The 26,975-nt window shown below is 35.5% G+C and overlaps 1 protein-coding gene and 1 non-coding gene across 4 annotated transcripts in view; one reads left to right on the top strand and one right to left on the bottom strand.

The window, feature by feature from the left end:
* Positions 1 to 26,975, bottom strand: part of ARMH3 (armadillo like helical domain containing 3) — a 148,194-nt gene that overhangs the window by 44,299 nt on the left and 76,920 nt on the right. For all 3 annotated transcript variants that reach the window (XM_039871410.1, XM_039871407.1, XM_039871409.1), the window contains exon 23: positions 25,876 to 25,951. In XM_039871410.1, the coding sequence (XP_039727344.1) occupies positions 25,876 to 25,951 (76 nt within the window). The remainder of the gene's footprint in view (positions 1 to 25,875; positions 25,952 to 26,975) is intronic.
* On the top strand, positions 2,746 to 2,864 carry LOC120609950 (5S ribosomal RNA). Its single transcript, XR_005654857.1, has one exon. It is a non-coding gene; the product is annotated as a 5S ribosomal RNA (ribosomal RNA).

Genomic DNA, 26,975 nt, shown 5'->3' with positions numbered 1-26,975 from the left:
AATGTATTCTACTCATATGCTTAAGCAATTCTGTAATTTGCTGTGTTCTGAACTCTTTGTTCTTCCAGATCTGTAGAAAGGTGCTTTTTTCTATATAAGGAAGTATTTACTGAAAAGTTATGATGACTACTTCTTCATTCTCTGCCTAATATCAACAAATGTGAATAGAAGCTCAGGAAATGGTATAATAGTTGTGATCCAGCAGTTTCATCCTAGTGGAATACAGAACAGATAGGAATCAATTGTATCACCAGTGTCAGGACTGTGTTTCAGCAGTAACTGACCTTGGAAAACAAGGTTAAAAACCCAGAGTTATATTCTAATAAAACAATGTGTTGGTCTCTCTATTTTTAGAAAGAAAATAGAGATATATATAGTGGCTATAGAAACCGGGCTAGAGTGCCACACTTCAAAGCCTAAAGTGAGTAAGGAGTCAACTATTCCTACCCCTACCTACTGAGGATAGGTGTTAACCCATTATGTCCTATCTGCTAGATGTGTTCTGCAGGCACTAGTCACATGTGGCTACTGAGCACTTGAAATGTGGTTAGTGCAACTGAGAAAATGAATTTTTATTTTAATCAATTTAAACTAAAAAAACTAAAGCAGTGTAAAATATTCCATTAAGTACAACTTGTTTCGGAAGGACACTTTACTCTAATCATTGCATTGTATAAGATATTACTGCTGTATTATATAGTGTACGTCAGGCACATCATTTCTCGTACTACACGTCACCAACCTTGTTGATGCCAACAGACTGATTCAGTTCAAATGACTCTCTATGTACAGATTTAACAATGTAATGTATTTATTTAATATTTTATGCAGACAGCAAGAGTTACAGCAGGGTTTCTTAACCTCAGCACTACAGACATTTTGGGCTAGATTTGTTGTGGGGGACTGTCCTGGTCACTGCAGAATTTTGAGCAGCTTCCCTGGTCTTTACCTGCTAGGTTCCAGTAGCGCTCCCCCACCCGCTTCCTTCAAGCTGTGATGACTGAACATGTCAAATGTCCCCTGGGGCAGGGCGTGGCGGGGAGCGGGGGTTGAGGGGGAAGAGGGCAAAATTGCATCAGTTGAGAACCATCGAGTTACAGTGATACCCAAATAAATCAGAACTGGTAATTAGAGTAAAATACCTATTATAATTATGTTTCTAGTTTTTAAAGTAAATATGAACAGATTTTAACATTTAAAATGAAGGCATACTACTGTTGCAGAATTGAGTAGAGATGCAAATGATAGTATTATGTTGAAATTGGAAGAAGGTATACTGCTAGTTTCATGATGAATGGTAACTGTAGTTTGCTTTAGTAGGGCAGAATGAACAAGCTATTTGTCATATAAGAAACTTTTCAAGATAAAACACTAAGAAATGTCAGCAAATATAAACTGAATAAGAAGTTTCTTCTTAACATTAAAATATTAAAAATGCATCAACAAAATAATTAAGTGTCCACCAACAACAAAAAAAAATTTATTTTTAACAGGATAATGAGCTTGTTTTGGCAACCACAAAAGAAATTATTACTTCAATTATGGACATTTTGTCAGAAAATTTTGAGGAAAAGACAAAAAAATCACCTTATAAAAAGTGAAAGATCTTTAATTAAACCACCAAACAATCGCCTGTAGAATATGACACTTCTTTTTCTGTTGTTGTTTTTTTTAAATATTATTATTAAATTTATTGAGGTGACACTGGTTGTAACATGTAAGTTGCAGGCATACGATTCTATAACAGATTATCTGTATGCTGCATTATGTGCTCACCACCCAAACTCTAGTCTTCTTCCATCACCATACATTTGACCCCATCTACCTTCTTCATCCTCCCTACTCCCCTCCCCTCTGGTGGCCACATACTGTTGTGATACATTTCTAATGATTTCAAGATCATTGATTCAAAATGTTTTAAATTACAAGTACTTTTCTTTAGATTTAGATGACACTACTCAATTAATATTTTGGGTACATTTTGTCTCTAAGAGCTTCCAAATATACAAAGAAATTTTGTCAATTTGCAGCTCAGCTTAAAAATCTGAACTTGTGGAATAAATATTTTAAAATTATCTACATCTATCAATGAAAAATTTAACTAATTTTTTTTTTAATTCTTTCACATGGATGATGCTCCAGCTATGTTAGGTCAAATCCAGATATATTGGCATTTTAAAACAAGACAGAAGTTTCTCTTCCACTTCATTCTGCTACATGGTATGTATTAAAAATGTACAGTTTCCTGAAGTAGACTCTGTAAGTATCAAAGATACAGTTGCTAAAATCATTTAGTATATGCGTGCAAAAACTATGAACATTGCCATTTTATGTAACAGTTGAGAAAATTAGAAGATAATGAATTTAATGATGCTGAGTTCTTTGCAAATGCTCACTGGTTGAGTTGTGAAAAGATTTACAAAAGATTTTCTATACCAATAATTTCAACTCAAGATCTTGAAACAAAAGGAATGCCTGCCAAATATTCATTAATGAGAAAATTTTTTATTGAGTTAAATTTGAAGCATCACAGAAAGGAAAAGCTCATTTTGTGATCTATCAGGTTAGGTATTTATGTTGAAATTGAAGCTTCTCATAATATCAATAATAATTAACAATTTTCTAATGTGAATCAATATGTAGAAGATCTAAATTGTAAGTGACAGCACTAACTAGCTGCAAAAACTACAAGAAATTTTTGAAAATGCTTTGTTGATATCAATAAATCTAAAATTGCCTTAATTTGTCTACAGCCATGCCACCCTAAATGTGCCCGATCTCGTCTGATCTCGGAAGCTAAGCAGGGTTGGGCCTGGTTAGTACCTGGATGGGAGACCACCTAGGAAAACCAGGTGCTATAGGTTTAAAATAAATAAATAAATAATAAAATAAAATTGCCTTAATTTATGCCATATCTCTTTGAATTTGGTATTAATACAAGAGTTAGTGAATTTCCTTAACCTGGACAGATGTAGCTTTGAAGTCAAATAAATTCTTTAAAAAAATGAACGAGTTTTACCAATGTGAATGCAAATGTTAAAGGGAAATGATTTTTAGGTAGTCAATTTATTAGGTAACTTTTAAGTATGTTTGGAACAACTTGGGTATATTACTCAATTTTTTCAACTGTAAATTATATGAAATCTAAATATAAATCATATATTTCCAGTGAAAATATATCATCTGAACTGAGATGTGCTGTAAGTGTAAACTATCCCTTTCACTTCAAAGACAGTACATACAATATGCTAATAATATAAAATATCTCATTATAAATTACCTTAATTTTTATATTGATTACATGTTGAAATGATAAAATTTGGGTACACTGGATAAGTAATGTATTATTAAAATTAATTTCACCTGTTTGAAAATAGTTCTATGTGACTCAAAATATATTTATATTGGACTATGCTGTCTAGATCTTGTTGCAAATGTTTTCCCTCTTACTGGTTTCCCCTCTTATACTTCAAGACAAGAAATTATTATAATGATGGGGCCCTGGTAAGTTAAAGACACTAAAGTTGAAGTTCTCTTCAAAATGTCTAATCTTTGGTGAATAAATGCTCTCTATATATGACTGCTGCTACTGACACTAGCAAGAAGAATTAAAATTGAATTAAACTTAATCTCTGGAATTTACTACCAAGAAACACAACCTTGGTAAATTCACGTATTCTAGTAACTTTCTGTAGAGTTCATCAGGTTTTTAACTTAGACAATCATGTCTGCAAGACAATTTGTCTTCCTTTCCAGTCTAACTGCCTTATATTTTTTCTTCTTGCCTGACTGCACTGCCTAAAACCTCCAGCACAATTCTAAATAGAGGTGGTGAGAGCAGATATCCCCACTTTGTTCCTAATTTTAGAGGAAAAGCATTCAGTCTTTTGCCAGTAAGTATGACAGCTCTAGGTTTTTCATAGATGCCCTTTAACAGGTTGAGGAAACCCTCTTCTATTCCTAGTAGTCTGAAAATTTTTACCTGGAATAGATGTCAAATTTTGTATTTCCTAAATGACTGATTAATGCACAAAAATCCAAAAGTAAAAAATACTTCTACATGTATACATTATCTCTGGAAGAATATCCAAAAGGTGGGAGAATTCTTGCTCTAGGAGAAAGCCCTTGCTTGAAAGGTCAGACAGAAGAAAATCAGTCTTAACTAAAATCAAAGCCCCCAGACTCTAGTGGGCAAACATCCTCAACAGACCTAGTGCTTAAAGTAGCCTCCTCCTTCTTGGAGTGTTCCATGATAGCACAAGAGGGAGAGAACACTTCGGAAACTCTACAGAAGCAAATGATGCATGGTAAGCAATAATATATCACTTCCTGGAACTTTTCAAAGGAGCTACAGTGGGAGTACAGCTATCTTGGTCACATTCTATCTTGGGTACAACATGTTGTACCCTGGCCTGCAGATGTCCCTCCAAAGTCTTAATTGCAATGACACTCCATAGTATTCTATAAAGTCTTGCCGTGGGGTACTATCAATGGAAGTCAGGAGCTCAGGGCACAGGGTTGACACACAGGAAATATACAATAAGTAATTACTGACTAATTAAGAGTTAGCCAAGATGGACGTGCATTTCTCAGCTGATGAAGTTCTATGTATCTACTATGTATAGTAAGTAAATTTCACTTTAAATCTCTTTTGGGCAAAAGGGGCATAAAAATACAGGATTGAGATATGATACACTACTGACATAAGCCCTTATCTCATCATGTTTCATTATCGCCTATTTAACCAGTCAAAATTTTTAAATGCCATCTTCTAATTTTTTCCCCTACTAAAATGTGTCATTTTCCACAAGGTTAATTACAGCTTTTAATTACTGCTTGCTAGACCCTGCAAGTATTGGTGAACATGCTAAGTTAGAATAGGAAAACAATAAGCCCCTTGATAGAGATGGCTATTTGAGAAAGTTCTAATTCTGATTAAATGAGTTTAGTTTAACCCTGAGCAAAATGATTAGAGTTCTGCTCCAACAGCATATCTGTATTATTTATCACACTAGAAGAATGAAAGAGACAGATTTTTGTAAACAGGGATACAAACCAATACGAGATTTAACAGATGGCGTCTTGATGGGGGGCCACAGCAGCCCCTTCAGGTCCAGTGCTGAAAATCAGTCAGCTGAAAACACTGAAAGACCCAGAGACATTTGCTAGGCAAGTCACCCAGGGAATCAGCATCTTGCTAAATGTAATCTGCCAGGTCTGGGCCAGAACGATGGGCATACATCTGCTCAGGGGAGTCAGCAGTTAGTACATTAAGCTGCGGCCATACAGCTATACTGAATATCATTGCTGCAAGTAATACAGTACCACCACCACATAATTTTCTCCACCAAGATATTTTTAGAGATACTGAATAGATATTGAATAGTTTGGCATTAAGGGAAGTGCTTCAAGGTAGACACAAGAAGCAAGTCCATACACATAGTTTATATCACTGGAGACATGGGGGAGAAAGGCAAAAAGGCACAGCAGCTATTGGCATTGGTTTAGCCTTTGTAGTACACCTAACACTGGGTGCCTGATACTGTGCTAACCTCCTTACACATCCATAATGTGATGAAGCTCTTTGTTCCAGTTCAAATGCTGAGAGGTGTAGAAGTTGTCTCTGAGGTTAGCTCTAGGACAGAAATATCCCTGGGCACTATTTCAGGTCTTATAACAATTCAACAGTGGGAGGGCCCGAACAGAGACATAAAGCTCTAAAACAAAAACTAAATCCACAGAACCCCAAATAATTGGATTCAATCCATAAATTGGGGAAGTGATCTTCTTGTCTATGTCTAATGACTATCAAGAAGGTCCAAGAGCTCCTTAACTGTGATTTCCTTTTCAAAATAACCATCTCACCAGTATACAGGTTTATATACTGCTGACATCTAAGGAAAGCCACCACAACCTACACTCCCATCTCTGCTTTCACTCAAAAACAAATTTTGGAATTTGGAAGCAATGTGAAGAAAATCCAAATCCTCAAGTTACTAGCTCCTGTTACTCAAATTATTTTCAAAAAGTTGCTACATATAAAGTATGGTGGTGATGGTTAAAAGTTGAATTTCCTACCCTTCCCTATAAGGTACTATTTTCTTTTTCTAATTTTAAAATTAAGGCATAATTTGTATAGAATAAAATTTACCCTTTTTAGTGTAGTCTACAAGTTTTGAAAAAATACATACAGTCATATAAGCAACCCCACAAGATACAAAACAGTTTCATCGCTCATAAAGTTCCCCTGTGCCCCTCCTCCCAACTCCAGCCCTTGGCTGATCTGAATTCAGTCCCAACAATTTTGTCTTTTCCAGAATATCATAAACATGGAATCATACACTATGTAGCCTTCTGAGTCTGCTTATTTTCATACTACATAATGCAATTGAATTCATCCATACTGTTGCATGTATCAGTAGTCTGCTCCTTTTTATTGCTGAGTAGCATTTCATTATATGGTGTACCACAGTTTGCTTATTCACTCCTCAGTTGAGGGTCACTTGGGTTGCTTCCCGTTTTGAGAGAATGTATGGATAAAGCCACTGTAAACGTTTGTTCAACCCAAATTCACTTGGGTAAATGCCAAAGAGTAAATTGCTGGAAGATCTACTTTTGAAACTATCTAACTGGTTCTATGTAAGCCATTTCTATACAACAGATGCATGTTTTCTCAATGGAAAAGCTGTGATGCTTTTTCTGTGATGCTTGTTTTCCTTTTTCATCTATACAATTTCTCTGCCCTCCTGGGTACAGGAAATATCTCCAAATCATTATCACAAACTTCATCAACACTTTATTTACTTTCAGCCCTAGATCATTAAAAATACTAAATATGCCTGATTTACTCATTGGCACCCTGCAGCATCCTAGGACACAACACCCATTCCCAACCCACACACAGACTACCATTTAGCTTTACAATTGATTTAGCTTCTCCTCTAAATTCTTAATCAATTTTCAGTTGAGCCAAGAATCTTCAATATATTACCTTTAATAACTACAGGAAAACAAAACAGAGTTTCTCCCAACTCATTAGCCGTTAGTATACTTTCTGCAAATCACAGATACAAACAAGAACCAATAGAGAACACACTAAGAAATTTAAGGTGTAACTCCCTAATACCAGCCTAAAAGCAACATTGGGTTTGTTCCTTCTAAAACAGACAGTGTCCCATTCTAAAAAGTCTTTTAAATAAATGCCGTATTAATTAAACTAGAGAAGAAAAAAAATGTTAGCATAATTAACATACGAAGCAACAGTATGGCCTAATTAATCACCATGAAGAGCAATCGAATAAAGTACTATGCATTTTTATGGAGCAATTTAATCTGGCAAGTAATTAATCACAGAAACACTAAGCAAAACAAATGGATTTCTCTATAAGGAAGTCACATTTATCATCTGTAATGTATCCCAAACTCTAATTTGTTATCCCGACTCAAAACTGTCCAGGAAACAATGAATTGTCAGCCTTAGTAGAACACTGATTTCTGGTGAAAAAGAAGAACATTGAGCTTTTCAAATCAAGGTACAGTCCCTGAGCAACCAAAGAGATAAGGGTTATGGGGCAGAGAGATACCTGGCAATAAGCATGAAGATCTTGACCTCAAGAGTTCTAAATCTAGGTCAGTTTAGTCAAATCCATAGATAATTGCTAAATGACTTATGAAAAAAACACTTAGTATTAGGAGTGACAATTATAGGTCACAGATATTACCAAAACCCCAAAAGGAGGACCCTCAATAGCTGACAACAGAGGGAAACAGCTTTCAATCTTCAGGACAAGCAAAGCGGGGGACGGGGCACAAATCAACGAAGTGTAATTTAACTCAAAAAAATCTCCTCCCTTCCTTCCTACTCCCTCCCTTCCTTCGTTTCTTCCTTCCACAATGACCCATTTTCCTTGAGCCCTAATAACTTCACCAGTTTGAAGAATACCAACAGCTGATTTTTTGAACAGCCTCAATTTTCAAAGACGGAGTGACACACATTAGCTAAGAAGGTACAAGAGGCTATCTTCATATCCCTTTCTTCCTAGCTATCCTCTCTGCTTGGCTATATATGAGACAGAGGAACTATCTCTTACACTTAATTTTTAGTCAAGGAAGCTCATGGCACTTGTAAACCTTTCCTTTAATATTCCCATGTCTCACTGACATTTTTTTTCTCTCTCTATGCACTGGTCTTGAAGGGCTATCCCTCTCTTTTTTTAGCAAACTTCTATAGATTAGAGCACCTGACAGACCCAGGCAGCTGCTAGCTGGTTTTCTCTTTACTGACCTGCTCTACCTCCAATACTGCGTCCCATGAAACATTAAATACTTATTCAACTGTACAGGGAAAGTTGTGCTTTTCACACTCCCTCCTTGACTGTGCTCACAATTTGAGAAAAGCTACTGTAGACAGCCTATTCAGTCCAGTGCATTTTCCTTTAGATTGTAACCCTCATCCTCCTCTTCTTCAAACCTTTTTGCTCTCTTATCCCTGGCTTGTACCAAAGACTTATATCCGAACTCTTCCACTCTGCCTGGCCCTTCTCTTTTGGGGATTCTGCCTGGCATTTTTGTTCAGTGATTCTTTGAGATGCTGTCTCTGAACTGCCCTTATGAGCTCCATCCATCAGCTCAACAGTAACCGTAGAATTTTACTCCCAGCCCATTCCAGTTCAGGTCCAGCCAATATCCTGAATCCTCACTTGTCTAAGAGAGTAGAACTCTATGTTTGTTGAACTATGTTTAACAACCATTCACTGAACACAGGCACTGTGTTACTTAGATGAGTAAGACATGAATGCTACCTGCCTTCAAAGAGCTCACAGCCTAGTAAAGAAGACAAACAGATAATAGTTACTACTGTAGTGTGGCCAGGCCTGGCTCTAAGGATAAAGTGATGCTCAAGATGTACTATTTCAGGAGGTAGGCTGACAAGCTGGGAAAGGACACTCAAGGCAGGGAGGAATGACATATATATAGAGTCAGGATAATAAAACAGTTTGTCCAGAAAACCCAAAGTGTCTCTCATTTGTCCAGAGAACTCTAGGTGGTCTGGCATATCTGCAGACCAGTGAGGACAGAGATTCCAGAAAGCATATCGAGAAATAAGTTGTATGCCATGCTACAGAGCTTAAATTTTATTCTGTAGGTGTTGAGGGAGCCAGTAAAGGAGACAAGCACAGGGAAGAGAACAAGAGAAAGAGAAAGAGAGAGAGAGAGGCACAGAAGATGACAAGTAAGACTAGAGGCTTAGAAAATCCAAATGAAAAAGAAATGAGAATGAATACATTAAATATGATCTACAATAGTAAAATACTGCTCAGCAATAAAAAGGAATGAATTACGAGATATTTGCACATCTATGTTCATAGCAACATTATTCACAATAGCCAGGAGATGGAAACAACCCAAGTACCCATCAACAGATAAAAAAAAAATTTAAAAACATGTGGTTTATAGATCAATGGAATGTTATTCAGCCTTAAAAAGGAAAGGAATCCTGTCATATGCTCTAACATTAATGAACCTTGAGGATATTATGCTAAGTGAAATAAACCAGTAACAACAACAACAAAAAATACTGTACGATTCCACTTATATGAAGTATCTAAAGTAGTCAAACTCAGAGATAGAAAGTAGAATAGTAGTTGCTAGGGGCTGAGGGAGGGAGGAAATGAGGGGAGCTATAGAGTTTCAGTTAGTCAAGATGAAAAAGTCTGTATGTCTGTTGTAGAACAATGTGAAATACTTAACACTACTGAACTGTACAATTTAAAATGGTTAAGATGGTAAATTTTTTGTTATATGTTTCTTACAACGATTTAAAAATGTTTGAATTTTTTTTAAAGAAGGAATGAACTAATATACACCACTAAGTGAATGAATCTCAAAAATATTATATTGAGTGCAAAAAGCCAGACACAAATGAGGATGTACTATAGTTGACACTTGAGCAAACGGGAGTTAGGGCCACCAACCCTTGTGCAGTCAAAAATCCATGTATAACTTTTGATTCCCCCAAACTTTAACTACTAATAGCCTACTGTTGACCAGGAGCCTTACCAATAACATACAGTCGATTAATACATATTTTGTACATTATATGTATTATATACTGTATTTTTACAATAAAGTATGGTAGAGAAAAGAAAATGTTATTTAAAAATCATAAGGAAGAGAAAACATATGTACAATATTCTTGAAAAAAAAAATCCACATATAAGTGGACCCGTGCAGCTCAAACCCCTGTTCAAGGGTCAACTGTATATGAGTCTGTCTATATGAAGCGCAAGAACAGGCAAAACTAACTTACGGTGAAAAAAGTCAGAAAAGTACAGAGTTCTGGAGAAAAGGATGGTGATGGAAATGTTCTATGTCTTGATCTGGGTGATGATTACATAGATAGATATTACAGATGTACATATATATGTACAAAGTTGTTCAATTGCACACTTAAGATTCCGCACATTTTACCATATATAATAGCTCAATTAAAAAGAAACAAAGAAAGGGTTTCAGTGAGTTGGTAATAGTCTATTTATGATGAGTGGTTCACAGATGTTCATTTGAGGATCAAACTTTATTATAAATATATAGTACTCTTTAGAATTTACCAAAACGTTCATATTTTTAAGTAAGAAATTAGTTCGGATTAAATGTCCAAAAGGAATAGATTTTAATCCATCCCTATCTGAATCTCATCTACTAAATTATCTCATAAGAAGAGGTTCAGTCAAAACCATGTTCAGAAATCTTCCGCCTCCTTCTACTCAGAATGAGCTCCAACTACAGATGGCTACTCCTGCTGCCTTTTCAGAGGTGTCACCAATATGAATGCAGGAAAGGAGAGACCAATGAGAATCAACTGTCTCTGAAGCTTCCTTGGGATCGAGAATTTTCATCATAGGAAACAGTATCAAATGAGAGAGAAATTATGTCCCTTGGTGTACAAGGTAGTGAATATGCATTAGCACATCCTGTGTTTGACATTCCACTCACGTTATTGGTTTTAAAAAAATTATATAGAAATCAATTAGAACAAAAAAATCTCATTAAACCTCTTATAACAGGAGCTTACTTGGCTAAAGTATGCAGAATATAGGGGCTCCAGGGAAAAATGTATAATTGAGGTAAAATTAATCAAAACCTACATAAAAAAACAGCAAGGGACATTTTAAGAAGAAAATCTTTCCTCAATGTTAGAAATTCCTGAAGTCTGATCACTGAATGCATAATTCTGCTTATTATTATATTCTACTATGTAACACTATATTTATAATTAGGCTAATATCACAGTAAAATGACAGTAAAATGCAGACACAATTCATTTAACAATTTATCTACTTGAGCTAAAAATTTTTACCATGTTATTAATTGCCTGCTTAAAACGCTACCTCCATTTCAGTTTTAAATTATCATACACCTTCTTTAAGAACCCAAGGGCAATGTGATGCACAAGGCAAGGCTTGTTTAGGGGAGAAATAGCCGGCAGCTGTGAGTTTCACACTTTTTTCTCTCTATGGACTCCAACTCAGAAGAGCCTTTATTGTAACCACCAAGCTTACCACTAATTAAAAGAGAAAACAGTAAAGAGCATCTTCTTTTTCAGTAAAATTCTCCCACCCACCCTCACCATAAACTGCCTTTTTACTGTTCTTTACCTGTATGTTCTAATTTCTCAATATAAGAACTAATGCTTACTATAATCTTTTTTATTTCTCCCTTTTCTTTCTTTCTTCTTTGTTATTATTATTATTTTTTATTTTTAGTATTCCAATTGGTAAACTTCTCTATAGGGGAGAGTAGGAGGATAGAGGAAGATTTGAACCATTCTATGAAGGTTGTTGTCCCTGATTTCCCTATAAAAAGATTTTATTTTTCTAGTCTAGCTGATGATTCTCCACTCACAGTTTTTTCTTCATAAATTTATTCTTTATAAAGAGATTTCCAGTTGATTCTTACAGAATTTTTTCCAGTCTTCAAGTCCATTTTATATAATAGCAGCAAGCTAAAACCCAGAAAGGGGAGAGATTATTCTCAATTCACCCACCAAATCAATAGCAGAGTCAGGATTAGATCAAAGCAGCTGGACAAAAATTTAGCAGGCATATTTATCAAAAGTGCTGATGATACAAAGCTACAAAGGAAAACTAATACGTAGAATGACATAATCAGGCCTCAAACAATATCCTGACAAACTAGAATGATGGGTTGTAATGAAGAAGATACATTTAATAAGAATATAATGGAAAAATAAGGGATACAATGAAGAACTGCCCATAGTTTAAAAAAAAACCAAAAAACCCTGCTTTTTTTAAATATCCTAAATATGGAGTGAAAAAGGGAAAGAAATTAGAAATCTTAACTATGCCTATTGATCTCATTTGTAACTAGGCTTTCTGTAAGTTACAATTAGAAACCAGCAGTTTGTGAACTAAGCCATTATTAAATGTCTACATTTCCCAACAAGAGTTCTTTTTGAAAAAAAAAAAAATCAACCTTTTCTCAGGTGAAAACAAAACTTTTTTTTTCTTACTTTGAGATCAATAATAATTAGGGAGCAACATACCCCTTAAAGAACCAAGGATAGCTGTACCAGCAAAAGCAGGCCATCTCCAGAGAGCCAGAGGATGGGGAGAGATGGCTGGGAAAAAATAAAAGCCCAGGAATGATAGGTTTTGGACTGCTGTAGACTCTGGCCCTTCTCATCACTATGATCCCATTACATAATGAGTTGTGCTCATTTCGGCAGCACATATACAATTATATAATGAGTTAACTGGAAATACCTTTCTTCCCAACTTACTAAGACAGAGCAGCAATTCTACGTCACCTTGACTGCCCATCTGGGTCTCAACTTCTAGCATTCAGAAATAGTTGTAAAGATAAGAAAGCAACGACAGAAACAGAATAAAGTAATGCTCCTAAAACAACAGGCTTATAAAAAAAGGATCCCAAATCCATCTCATATAAACACAATATACTTCCTCTCATTGGTTCTCTTTCTCTATCCTCAGGTTTTTGATGCTTACCTAAAGAAACTGGAAATAGCATATGGTAGGTCCTGCTGATTAAAAGATTAGCAGAATAAAGGATATACATCAGATGGCTCATCTCAGATACCCATAAAAAAGTTAATGCTAAGTTGAAAGCCTAAAATTAATTTACCACACCATGAAATTATAAGTAGGAGATCCAGTTAATTACTAATGGTACAAGTACAAACCAATGGCTTTTGCTGTGTAAATAATATTTACAGAAACAAAGAATGTCGTAAGGCCTAAAGAGAGAGGAGAAAATTTGGTCTCCTGCTACATGGGGTCATTCACTCACACATATGGGACCAAGGGCTAGAACATTCTGGAAGAAACTGGTAATCATACATTTCTCTTCCAGTGCTCTCAGCAATTTCATCTGCAACTGTCTGCAAAGAACAAGTCCTTCTAACTTACCTCAAAGTCCAGGGACTCTTAATTACCTCTAGTCACCAAGAAGCAGCTACTCCATTATCACTGGCTCAGTCACAAAGGCAGTTCCTCCAAGCTACCTTGAAAGGCTCATGTTATTACATGGTATAATTCATTAAGAGAAAAAATATCAATATAATTCACAAGCAAAAAAAATTAAATCATTTCTTCAATTAAAATAGTAATTAATTAATTAATTTAAAAAAAAGATTGACTGCTTGCCAAAACACCACTCAAAATTAAGGTCACCAGATATATATAAGATCCCTCCCAACTAATTCACAATTACAAGGTTCCTTAAGTTAGCTGTTGGCATTCCTGTAAAACCCTAGCCTTTACAAAGAGTGAGGCCCCACACCTAGGAGGCCTCAACTGACACTCTCAGAGCACACACTTGGAACCCACTATGAGATCCTTAATTCACAGTCTATAGCTTGCTTCAGGGCAGAGAGCTGGACTCACTGATGACTCCTTTTTTTCTAGGAGTCATATTCCAGAAATAGTCCCTAATCTGAATAAATAAAAACAGGCCATAATCAGCAGCCCCTACTTTGCTGGGGAAAAAGAGATGCAAAAGACAGGGCATAGGACAAGAATATCTTCTACAACCAATGCTCACTCCAGACACAAAAGAACATTATACCAACTCCTTCATCTACTCCATGTCTGCCTCTCAAAATTATATACCTCCAAAACAATGGTCACCAATCAATCCTGTTACTTTTGTACTTGTAGTCTTTCTTTGTTCTAAAACTCAACATGTAGACATAAAGAGCCAATAAGCTCTGATTGCTCACATTTTGAGTAAAGAAAAAGAAATAGCAGTGAGCTATTAGCTCACCAAATATAGCAGGATCTAGAATGCTGTGTTAACATCTACATGTGAGAAAATCTCTCATAAAGAAAATGTATGTATCTAAACTCTAAATACAGACTTTTCCCACACTACCACCTAGTCCTAGCTCCAGATCTGATAAAGTGGACAAAATTAGGGTCCTGTTTCTAATACATTCTCACTTTCTCAGGAAATATATGAAATTCTTTTTAGTGTGTTTTCTTGGCAAATAAGGTTTAATGAAGAGAGTGTTGTGTATGTTTTTTACAGTTACAAAAGAATGTTTCTATATCTCACTAGAATTAAGTTAGTAAAAATCTGAACAGCTTCTGATTCTGAAAAGTTATGATGTATTTATGGTAAGCCCTAAAGCAACCACTAAGGAAATAACTAAAAAAAAGTGAAAAAAATCGTTAAAGAAATCAAAGTCCTTCAGATTAGAAAATATTCACTTACTGCAAAAGAAGGCAATACAGGAAGTACAGAGAAACAAAAAGACATGAGACACATTGAAAACTAGAAGTAAATGGCAGACATTAAGTCCAATTACATCAATAACAATATTAAATGTGAATGGAATAAACAATTCAATCAAAAGGCAGAGACTGTCAGGCTGGATAAAGTAACATGATCCAACTATATGCCACCTACCATAGGCACATTTTATATTCAAAGATACGAATAGATTTAAAGTAAAAGAATGAAAAAAGGACATGTCATGACAGCAATGAAGGCAGAGACAATTCAATAATAAAAATTGGAGGTTTCCAATACCTGTTTTTTAATAACAGGAAAATTAAGCAAAAGATCAACAGGAAATAGAAGGACTTAAACAACAGTATAAATTAATTAGACCTAACAGACACCTATAGGATAGTACACTCAACAACAGCAGAATATACATTTTCTTCAAGTATATTTGGTACATGCTCCAGGATAGATCATGTGCTAGGACATAAAACAAATCTCAATAAATTTAAAATGCTAGAAATAATACAAAGTATGTTCTTTGACCAAATTTCTTTCTGTTGTTGAAGTTTCTAATTTCATTTTACTGTGGTTAGAGAATATACCTTGTATTATTTCTATCATTTTAAAGTTATTGAGGTTTGTTTTAGGGAAGAGCAAACTAAGCCTAAAGGGAGCAGAAGGAAGGAAATAATAAAGATGAGAGTGGAAATTAGTGAAATAGAGAATAGAAAAACAAAAGAGAAAAATCAATGAAACCAAAAGCTGGTTCATTGAAAAGATCAACAAAATTGATAAACCTTTATCTAAACTAACAAAGAAAAAAGGAAACTCAAATTACTAGAATCAGAAATGAAAGAGAACATTACTACTTACTTTACAGAAATGCAGAGATTTATAAAGTAACACTACAGACAACTGTATGCCAATTGAACAACTTAGATGAAATGGAAAAATTCCTAGAAAGACTCAAATTACTAAAAATGGCTCAAAAAATAAATAGGCAATCTGAGCATACCTATAACAAGCAAAGAAACTGAATTACTATTTTTAAAAACTACCCATGAAAGAAAGCCCACTGATGAATTATACCAAAAATTCATAGAAGAATTAATACCAATCTTTTACAAAGTCTTCTGAAAAAATAGAAGAGAGACCATTTCCCTAACTCACTCTATCAGGCCTATCCATTATCAAAATCAGACAAAGGCATGATAGAGCAATATCGCTTATGAATATGAACACAAAAATCTTCAGCAAAATACTAGCAATCTGAATCTGACAACACATAAAAAGAATTATACATCATAGCCAAGTGGGTTTACCCTAGGAATGTGAGGTTGGTTAACATCTGAAAATCAACTAGTATAATATAACCATATCAATAGAATAAGACATGAAAACCACATAATTGTCTCAACAGAAGTAAAAAAATCATTTAACAAAACCCAACACCTTTTCATGACTTAAAAAAAAAAAAAAATTCAGCAAACCAGAAATAAAAGAGAACTTAGTCTAATGAATTAGGGCATCTACAAAAAAATCTATAGCTAAATGTTTTTAATAAATTAAAATATAAGAAAGAAAATTTAAAACCACCTATAATCCTTCCAACCACAGAAAAGAACACATTAGTTAGTATCCTTTCAGGTATGTATATGCATAGTCATTTGGGGCACATTCTCTTTTACCACAATAATGGCAAGAAGGCAGATTGCTCATCTGAAAATAATAAGGCTAAAGTTTCATGGTCAAACATTTCTTCAAAGGGCTGGAAGTGACAGAAAACAAATTCTCCCCATTCAAATTATTTTCCCATCAATGATGCCAAGATGAAGACTGACAGCCTAAGTTCCAGTGTTGCCCCTGCTGTCAGCTTGTAAATAATATTGTTTTTATCTCTGGTCCCTTTTAAGTCCACATGAGTGGAGCCAATGGAACTGAACAAAGTTGCATATGGAAGGGACTTGCTTGTCTAGAATGAAGTCCCATGCAGATAATCAGAATTGAGGCTGGTAAGACCTCCAGATTTGCATATTCAGGACAATTTTTTTTTAAAGATAATAATCATTTATAAAGATAATAATCATTTATACTGACTATGTACCAGGCACTATTCTAAGTTCTTAATACACACTGTTATTTAATCATCTCAACAATGACACATGTTCCATTATTATCTTATTTTACAGATGTGGAAACTCAAGTAAAGAGTGGTTAAATAATTTGTCCAAAGTCAATGGCAGTGCTTAGACTCAAACTAAGGCAATCTTACTCTAAAGTCCTTGCTCTTAACCACTATGCTATGCTATCTCTTAAATAAGCAGAGGAATGAGCAACCTAAAAAAAAAAAAACCCACAAAAAGGAATGGGGGCATGTAAAAAAAAAATGTGGAGTCTCCATTTCCAGACCTTACAATTAAGTTTCAAATTCACCCTGATTTGAATTAAGAAATCAGAGTTGTGGTTATCTCAAAAAACAAAGTGGGTACTGGGAAAACTGAATATCCACATGCAAAAATAAATAAATAAATAAAGTTGGAACCTTATCCTATACCATATGCAAAACTTCACTCAAAATGAATCAAAAACTAAATATAAAAGCTAAAACTATAAAACTCTTGGAAGGAAGCAAAGAAGGAAAGCTTCATGACATGCATTGGTGATGATTTCTTGGAGATGACACCAAAAGTGCAAGCAATAAAAGAAAAAAATAGGTAATTTGGATTTCATCAAAAATAAAATCTTTCCTGCATCAAAGGACACTATCAACAGAATGAAAAGGTAGCCAGAGAAAAGGAGAAAATATTTGCAAACCATGTATCTGATAGGAGACTGGTAACAGAATATATAAAAAAACTCCTAAAATGCAACAACGAAAAAATCAAACAACCTTATTTAAAAATTCAGCAGAATGAAATACCTAGGAATAAATCTAATGAAACATGTGAAGGATTTATATAATGAAAATTATACGAACCTATTAAAAGAAACCAAAGAAGATATAAAGAAATGGAAAGATAGTCCATGTTCTTAGATTGGAAGAATCAACATAGTTAAAATGACCTTATTACCTAAAGCATTATACAGATTTAATGCAATCCCCATCAAAATCCCATTGGCATTTTTAAAAGAAATAGAACAAAAAATCATCGAATTTGTATGGAAGCACAAAAGACCCCATATTGCCAAAGCCATCCTGAAAAAAAAAAACAAGGCTGGAGGCTCTGCTCAACTTCAAATTATACTACAAAGTGACAATAATCTAAACAGCATGGTATTGGCAGAAAAACAGACACACAGACCAGTGGAACAGAATCAAGAGTCCAGAAGTAAACCCATGTTTATATGGGCAAATAACTGTTGAGAAAAGAGCCAAAAACATACAGTGGAGAAAGGAAAGCCTCTTCAATAAACGGTACTGAGAAAACTGGAAAGTCACCTGCAAAAGAATAAAATTAGACTGTTGTCTATCACCACACACCAAAATTAACTCAAAACGGATTAAGAACCTGAATAAAAGACCTGAAACAATAAATTGCATAGAAGACATAGGAACTATACTCAAGGACCTTGGACTTAAAGAGGATTTTATGAATTTGACCTCAAAGGCAAGGAAGGTAAAAGCAAAAATAAATGAATGGACTATATTAAACTAAAAAGCTTCTGCACAGCCAAAGAAACCATCAACAAAGTAAAGAGAAAACAATCCGAATGGGAAAATATGTTTGCAAGCAACACCTCCTATAAGGGCCTAATATCCAAAATATACAAAGAACTCATATGACTCAATAACAATAACAACAACAACAACAACAACAATCCAATTAAAAAGTGGGCACAGGACCTGAACAGACACTTCTCCCGAGAAGACATGCAAATGGCCAACAAACATTCGAAAGGATGCTCAACATCGCTAGCTATTAGAGAAATGCAAATCAAAACCACAAAGAGATACCATCTCACACCTGTTAGAATAGCTATTATCAACAGGACAAGTAATAACAAGTGTTGGAGAGGATGCAGAGAAAAAGGAACCCTCATACACTGCTGGTGGGACTGCAAATTGGTACAGTCACTACGGAAAAGAGTATGGAGTTTCCTCAAAAAACTAAGAATCATCTATCACATGATCCAGCAATACCTCTACTGGGTAGTTACCCCAAAGACTTGAAAACATATATCTGAAAAAATATTTGCACACCCATGTTCATAGCAGCATTATTCACAGTGGCCAAAGTATGGAAGCAACTGAAGTGTCCTACAATAGATGACTAGATAAAGAAGATGTGGTATATATATACAATGGAATATTACTCAACTATAAGAAGAGATGAAATACTGCCATTTGCGACAACATGGATGGACCTTTAGATAATCATGCTAAGCGAAATAAGCCAGACAGAAAAAGTTGAAAACCACATATCGCTTATGTGGAATATAAACCTAAAAGCAACAAACAGAACAGAAACTCATGGACATGGACAATAGACTAATGGTTACAGAGAGTGGGGGAAGGGGAGAGGTAAATGGGGTAAAAGGGGTCAAATATACAGTGACAGAAAGAAATCTAACTATGGGCGGTGAACACAATGCAATATACATATGCTTTACTATTGAATTATATGCTTGAAACACTGGATTTCGTTAACCAATGTCACTATAATAAAAAATAAAATAAGATAATTTTTATAAAGAACAGAAAAAAATAAAAATTTGTCAAAGGATTTGAATAGATATTTCTCAAAAAAAAAAAAATAGACAAATGGCCAATAAGCACATGAAAAGATACTCAATACCACCAGTTCTTACAAAAATGCAAATCAAGACCATAAGACATCGCTTCACATCCATAAGGATGGCTATTATAAAAAAAAAAAATAGAAAATACAAGTGTTGGTGAGGATATGGAGAAACAGGAAGTCTTGTGCATCACCAGTAGAATGTAAAATGATACAGCTGCTGTGGAAAAGGGTATGGTGATTCCTCAAGAAAAACTAAAAAGAGAATTACCACACGATCCAGCAATTCCACTTCTGGGTATATACCAAAAGAAGTGAAAGCAGGTTCTCAAATATTTGTACACCTGTATTCATAGCAGCATTATCCACAACAGCCAAAATGTGGAAGTAATGCAAGTGTCCCTCAACGGATAAATGGATAAACGAAATGCAGTATATATGTATGTATGTATGTATGTATGTATGTATGTATGTATGTATGTATGTGTGTGCATGTGTGTGTGTATATATTCCACATAATGGAATATTGTTCAGTCTTAAAAAGAATAAAATCCTGACACAATGTAAGAAATTTTGATACATGAAAGAACCTTGAAAATATTATGCTAAGTAAAATAAGTCAGTCACACAAGGACAAATATTGTACAATTCCTCTTACATGAAGTTCCTAGAGTAGTCAAATTCATAGACACAGAAAGTAGAATGGTGATTGCTAGGGGTAGGAGGAAGGAGGGAATGAGAGTTATTGTTAATGAGTACAATACGGAGTTTCAGTTGAGGATGATGAAAAAGTTCTGGATATGGCTGGTGGTGATGGCTGCACAACAACGTGAATGTACTTAATGCCACAGAACTGTATACTTAACAATAGTTAAAATGGCGAATATTATGGTACTTATATTTTCCCACAATTTTTAAAAAGATCCAAGTAGAGAGAGTCCCCAATGGAATTTCAGGTTGAGATAAGGAGATTTTATATGCTAAAGTCACGCTCAAGTAAAATCATAGTAGCCCTAACTAAAAATCTTAATATTTCATTAAAAATACTCGAATCTCCTAAACCAAGACTTTCTTACTACACTACAGTTCACTAAGCCCAGCTATGACCTAATGCAAAATCTCCCTTTGCAGCATAAACCAAGTTAGGGTACAACAGAAGATTAGCCACATGGGATTCAGTGTTTGGTTTTCCATTTCTAGCTGTAGTCTTAAGAGATTAGGGAACGGCAACTATTAGAATAATTCGTAATGCTCCCAGTCATCGGGGAAACCATATTATAGCAGCCTCATTTTGGTGCTTTGTTTTAATCTGCATAATGCTTTTCATTCTCTGTAATGAGAGATCAACTGGTCTGATTAACAGAAGAAAGGTCACTACTGACAAATTCCAACCAAGGTGATAATCTGAGTCTGTCTTCCACTTTAGAAGAAACAACTGGACTAGAAGATTATGTGCATGTACTCCTTGCTACTCAAGAGTCATCAGTCCAATGCCTCTGCTCCGATCACAAATCACTTAGTTCATATTTACTTTCCACTAGACTAACTTACGTCTTTCAGCTGAAGTGTCTGACATCAAACTGCTCCTCCTCTCAATGCATAAGTATCCATTCTGATAAAAGAACTGTGACTAAGGCAGATTTTATAGCCAAAACAGGTACACGGGCAGGGGGATTTAAGGAAACTTTGCCTGACTGAGACTTCGCTTTCCCTTTCCAACCCTAACTCTGTGGCCATCAACAGTGAGCATATTCTTTTTGATGACTGCCTAAGGGCTTTTTTTGTGACATTCAGAATTCTATGCACAGCTTGCTCCAAAGGGTGTTAAGCTCAATGAACCTCTTTATCTAGAGGGTGCTGAGAGCTATCCTGTTCCTTAGCCTCCCCAGCAGAGTGTACATTTAAAGCTTTCCTCCTTCCCTCCTTTTTTTCCTCCATTTTACATTCTCGCCAAAGAGTCTTTTTAAGGTGAAGGAAAACAGTTACATAAGCACATAAGCAGGAAGTGGGGTGGTAGTGGACCACCTTAGCAATGGAACAAAAAGACCACAAGAGGCAAACTCCCTAGGTGAATAATTAGATTTACAAAGAAATGCACCAAAGTCTCATTCCAAACCCCGACTTGTCACTAACCGTAGCAATATCTAAAAGTCGTTCTCAAAGAAAAATTAAACTTTAGCTTAATGCATTCCAAATAAAGGGAAAAATTAATACATTAACCATAGAATTCAACCTTTACCCAACTTAAGAAAATTACAGATCAGGAGAAAAACTTATTTGTAGTGATTCAGCACTATTTCTATGAGAAACCACAGAATGGGATTGTGAATTTGGCACTAATAAAATGCTCATTAAATGAAAAGCATTAACATGTTAACTTGAAGAGATTCATTCTGGGCTTCAAATTACTAACCTTATAAGTTGTTTGATTAGATGAAGGTCAGATTTTAGTCCAACATTTTTCATTTTGTCTTTTGACTAGTAGGTTAAGAGTCAGCAGACATCTTCCTAAAGTACAGGACATCACTGGGGCAACCTGCTAAGTGGTGGCAGAAAATATTTAGCAGAGAAGTCTCCATGCAAACCTTCCCAAATGTTTTCTCCTTCCAGCCTTGCGCATGGCCCCTGAGTATTCTTCCTTTGTGGACCAGGAGATCTGTGAAGGCAGCTGCAGTAACCATTATACCAGTGGCATTTTAAAGGTGGAGATATATTTTATCTTTTTACGGCAAAGCAATGGAACAACCCTCCTATGGGGAGGAACAAACACAGGGCCCTATATGTTAATGACATCAGGTGTTCCAATAAAAATAGCAGTTTCTAAGCAGCTGCATTTTAAGAATATCTCTGAAGGATCAAACAGGAAAAGAGAGACAAAATGTTTAAACACAAATAACTTTGACAATTAAAGAACTAGCATGACTAAGCCATAAAAGAAAAATGAAAAGCAAACAGACTGACACTTGAGCAAATTTAGGCCTCCAAGCATGTGGAAGTACTTTTAATTTTTATTACACCCCAAAGAACAGAAAGGTCTGCAGCCTTTCTGTTGTCTTTCACCTGCTGGTGAAATACTATGTTAAGGTTGCCATTAGATGTACTGCATTCCAGAAGATCCCAAAGACATAAGTTGTAGTCTTCATCAACTGGCTAACCAGTCTCAGAGGCCCTCCCAGCTGTTAGGTGTCTAAAAATTTCACATGCAATCCAATCCCTTCCCATGGCTATCAAAAAACATACTATAGGAGAGGTGACTAAGAGTTTGTTTGCTCTGCCTTCGAAATCCTTTCCAGGTGTGGGATCAGCACAAATAACCTTTATAAACAACAGAAGTAAATGTCACATACCATCACCATTTTATTGCTAAGCTTTCACATACTCTATTCTTGATAATCAAGTTGGTGGCCAACAGTTAAAACCTCACAGTATCCCTGAGAGACCCACAGGTCCAATTTTCTGACAGTTTCTTGTTTTCGAAACCACCCAAAGTTAATAGTGTTATAGATATAAAGCATAAGCTCTTAAGAAAAAGAAAACGAGTGTACAAAGGCAGCACTCATTACTGTTGGCTCAGTGGAATACAGACTTCTTAGGCAAACCACTTTTTTTTGCCCTTAGCTGAGAAAATACTAACTCTGAGAAAAGAAAACTCCCTGGACCACCCTTATACAAGGCATCGAAGTCAAGCAAAGAAAAGTAAAACATCTTTTAAGGCTAAGGGTAACTAATATCTTAACTTTTATAGAAGGGACAAATGAAGACAAACTTAGGAAATATTCTAAGGTATGCTCAAAATGCCAAACCCGGAAAAAGAATTAAACATAGAAAATTAAACACGGAATTACCATATAATCCACCAATTCTACTTCTGCATAAATGCCCAAAAGAAGAGAAAGCTGGGACTGAACAGATATTTGTACACCCCTGTATAAATGACCAAAAACACAATAACCAAAAGGTAGAAGCAACTCACTTGGGTTTCATCAATGAATGAAAGAGTAAATAAAATGTAGCATATACATACATAATAATAAAATATTATGCAGCCTAAAAAGAAAGGAAATTCTGACACATGCTACAACAGGAATGAACCTTGAAGACATTATGCTAAGTGAAATGACTAGTAAAGAGGTCCAGAGAAGCTAAATAACATACTCAAGGTCACATATTAAGTGAGAGACAGAAACAAAGAAATTTAGTTTCTCAAACTCAAATTTCCATACTCCTTTCAATACATAATGGTGAGTTTTCTGTTCATCTCCATGGAAGCCTTTGATGCAACTCTACAGTAGGAATCATTGTGGCAAAAAGAGGAAAGCCCTGGCCTTAGGAATTAGAAGACCTACTGATTAATTCTCAACTTTGCCACATGACATTCGTGGGACTTTCTGCAACTCACAATATCTTTAAGACTCAGTTTCGTCATTGGTAAAAAGTGTATTTTTAAAAAGTTTAGAATACACTCTAGTTTATAGAGTTTGATGATTGAAGAAGACAGTATATGAAAGAGCAGCACAATGTTTAGAACTTATTAAATGAAAATAAATGTTAGAAAGAAAAAAAAGTAAGCTTTTGCAGGCTTAGCATCACCAATATTTTCCCCTGATCTGGCCTTTGTGTGATAAGTGACATTCAAACATCTCTTTCCAGTAATCTCTTTAAAAAACTGACTGCATCTTTGATATGTTTGACATATATTCCGAGTCTAAATCATTACCAGCAGTGAAGATGATGTAATTACTCTGCAGAAAGTTCATCAAAAAAGTTTGAGGAATGCAAATGAAGGTATAGGCCTAACACAGACTTGCATAGAGAAGGAAGAGGTCACAGTTATGGGCATTTGCTCAAAACTCTGCCCAGTCCTTTCAGGGCTATTCAAAAAAATGAAGACCAAGAGCTTAAATCAGCTGTTTGATGGCCCTTGAAAAGAATAAGGACAGCAGCCAAGCCAGAAGCAAATGAAAGGAAAAGCAACAAAGTAGGAGATAAAGCAAGCATAAAGGAATGTGATCAAGGAAACAGGACCCAAATGAAAAGGAGCTGCCTGGAAAGCATAAGTAAATACATGAATAAATAAACACAACATAAATTATACCCATATGCAGTTCATACGCTAGCCCAGAATATGGTGCTTCTTTCAAATACCCACATTTGTCATACTGCCCTCGGGTCACAAAGGGATATTTGGAAGAAGGCAGTTTTTAATTCCAGATTCTTACAGAAAATCACATTTATCATAAGGCCTCACTATAGTATCTGGTTTATTCACTAGGTGCAGATATGCATTTATTTCTGAGATTTATAAAACTGTTTCTGCTACAAAATGTCTCTGGGGTCAGGTAAGGCAGATCAACCTTCAGTGCAATCTTGTTAGCACATCTCACTCCCATGCTCCTTCAACCCAGCCCTCCCAAAACACATTTCACACTTTTCCTTCTGTTCCCATATGTGCCAAACACTACAGTAAATCACTGCAGGGACAGTATATTTTACCTTTTAAAAAAAGTAAAGAAAAGAGAAAAATATGAAAACAAACACTGAATCCCAGCTCTGCCACACATTAGAATCTATACCAAGTTGTAAATGTACATTACTATTACTGGTAATGTCTGGCAAGGCTTACATCTGGAGCTAAATCAAGTTTCTCCATCTGTTGGGTTTGCCTCTTCCACTCAGCATTAATTTTTCAATTGTTTGCAAGAACAATTTAATAACTGTTGAGAAAATGGAAAATGATAGGCGCAAAGGGAGTGAGGAACATAAGAAAAGTCAGCTTTAGGTTTCCTAATACTGAAAGCACATTCTCTCCATTTACAAACAGCTCACTCCTGTGAGTGTCATTTCCTCAAACCCTAAACCAACTCTATGTATGACTCAGTTTTATCCAATACATATGGCACTCTGTAATTGCCTTGCTGTTTCCTAAGGGACCTAAAATGACTTAGCCTTGCGAGCTCCATTTGCCTTTGTTTACCACAAATAGAAATAGCCATGTAAAGCAAAACGTCAAAGTTCCAGATTCTCATGAGTCATTCTTTGAACCGAGAATGGCAGAAAATATTTTCAGAGAAAAGCTTTTAGGTGGCATATACACAGAAAATACTTTGGTAATAAAGACTACTGAAAAGGTCTTGCAACTATCTTTTGGTAAGAAAATTCACAGAAGAGCACTGTGAGCTATTTCAATGTGACAAAATGAAAATCTCATGTATTCCTGCTTTTCTTGATCAAGAGCAACAATTTCTTCCACTCCTACAGACATCAGTACTTAAAATAGTAATAGTGTTCAACACATTCCACTTAGAAAGGTACAATAAACCTCAGATGAGCCAAGGAACTCTGAAAGAGAGAAATTTTCATTCCTTACCTGATATTAACCAATGCGTGGGTCACCTTGCTAGCTGCTTCTTTCCACTGGCCTGCATTGGTAGAAAGCCTCAGGACTGTACAGAAGGAAAGAACAAAGATCTGTCAGACCACTGGTATAAAACACAGATATGAGGAATGAAGGCACATCTCAGAATAGCACTATCAGAATAACCAAACAGAGCCTGTACCAACCTTCTTTTTAAAATGTCCTCATCCTAGAGAAAAATATAAGGGCTTATTTTCAAGGGAATTTTTTTCTCTAACTTTCCATCTACTTTCTATCAAGTTACTTTACTCCTCCTCTGCCTTGGGTTCCCCTTTCTCCACTCTCTGCTAATAGGTTTCCATACTTAGTTTTTGCATCGTTTACAACTATACTTAGGTGGTGGTATGAAGATAACCCGGCTGCCACATTTATCATTTCCCTAATGGCCAGGGTTAATTTGGCTGAATTGGTAGGCTGAGTTAACTGTCCTCTCCTGTTCCAATAGATTTTTCTCCTAAAGGTCTAAACTGGGTCAAACAGGACAAAAAACCTTGCCAGATTAAGGATGGTCATGTTTTAATCAAGGAGTAACCTGTTTCAGTTCTCTGATTTAATTGTGTAACATAACACGAATCAACAGGAATATTCTTCCCTTCTCTGACCAAATTCTCTTTTCCACACTTATCCACAGGAGGATAATAGAAATATAAACTGTTCTCTTTCATCTATGAGCTTTAAGGCCACACATTACAGTACCTAGACTATTTCAGAAAAGAGATAAACCAGCAATGCTCCTTGAAAGAACAAGCACGTGATGGGCACTCTAAGTACATGTTTTTAATGAACTAATACCTAATAAGAGCTATATATGTAGAGTTTACTATGTGCCAGGAACTAGACAAAGTTGCATTACATGCAATATAGCACATGGATGAGAAAACTGACACCCAGGGGAGACAAGTAATTGATCAAGTCATTCGCACAGCTGTAAGTGATGGAGCTGGAACTGGAACCTGGAAGGAATGACTCTAAAGTCTATACATACAGAGTGAGTGGTAAAGAGTATGTACTCTGAAGCCACCTGTCAAGGTTCAAGTCCAGCCTCTGCCACT

This window comes from Pteropus medius, unplaced genomic scaffold (assembly GCF_902729225.1).
Source record: "Pteropus medius unplaced genomic scaffold, Ma_sr-lr_union100, whole genome shotgun sequence".
In the NCBI taxonomy this organism is placed as follows: domain Eukaryota; kingdom Metazoa; phylum Chordata; class Mammalia; order Chiroptera; family Pteropodidae; genus Pteropus; species Pteropus medius.
The sequence above is the reverse complement of the archived record's forward strand: the minus strand, read 5'-3'. Positions and strand labels throughout refer to the sequence as shown.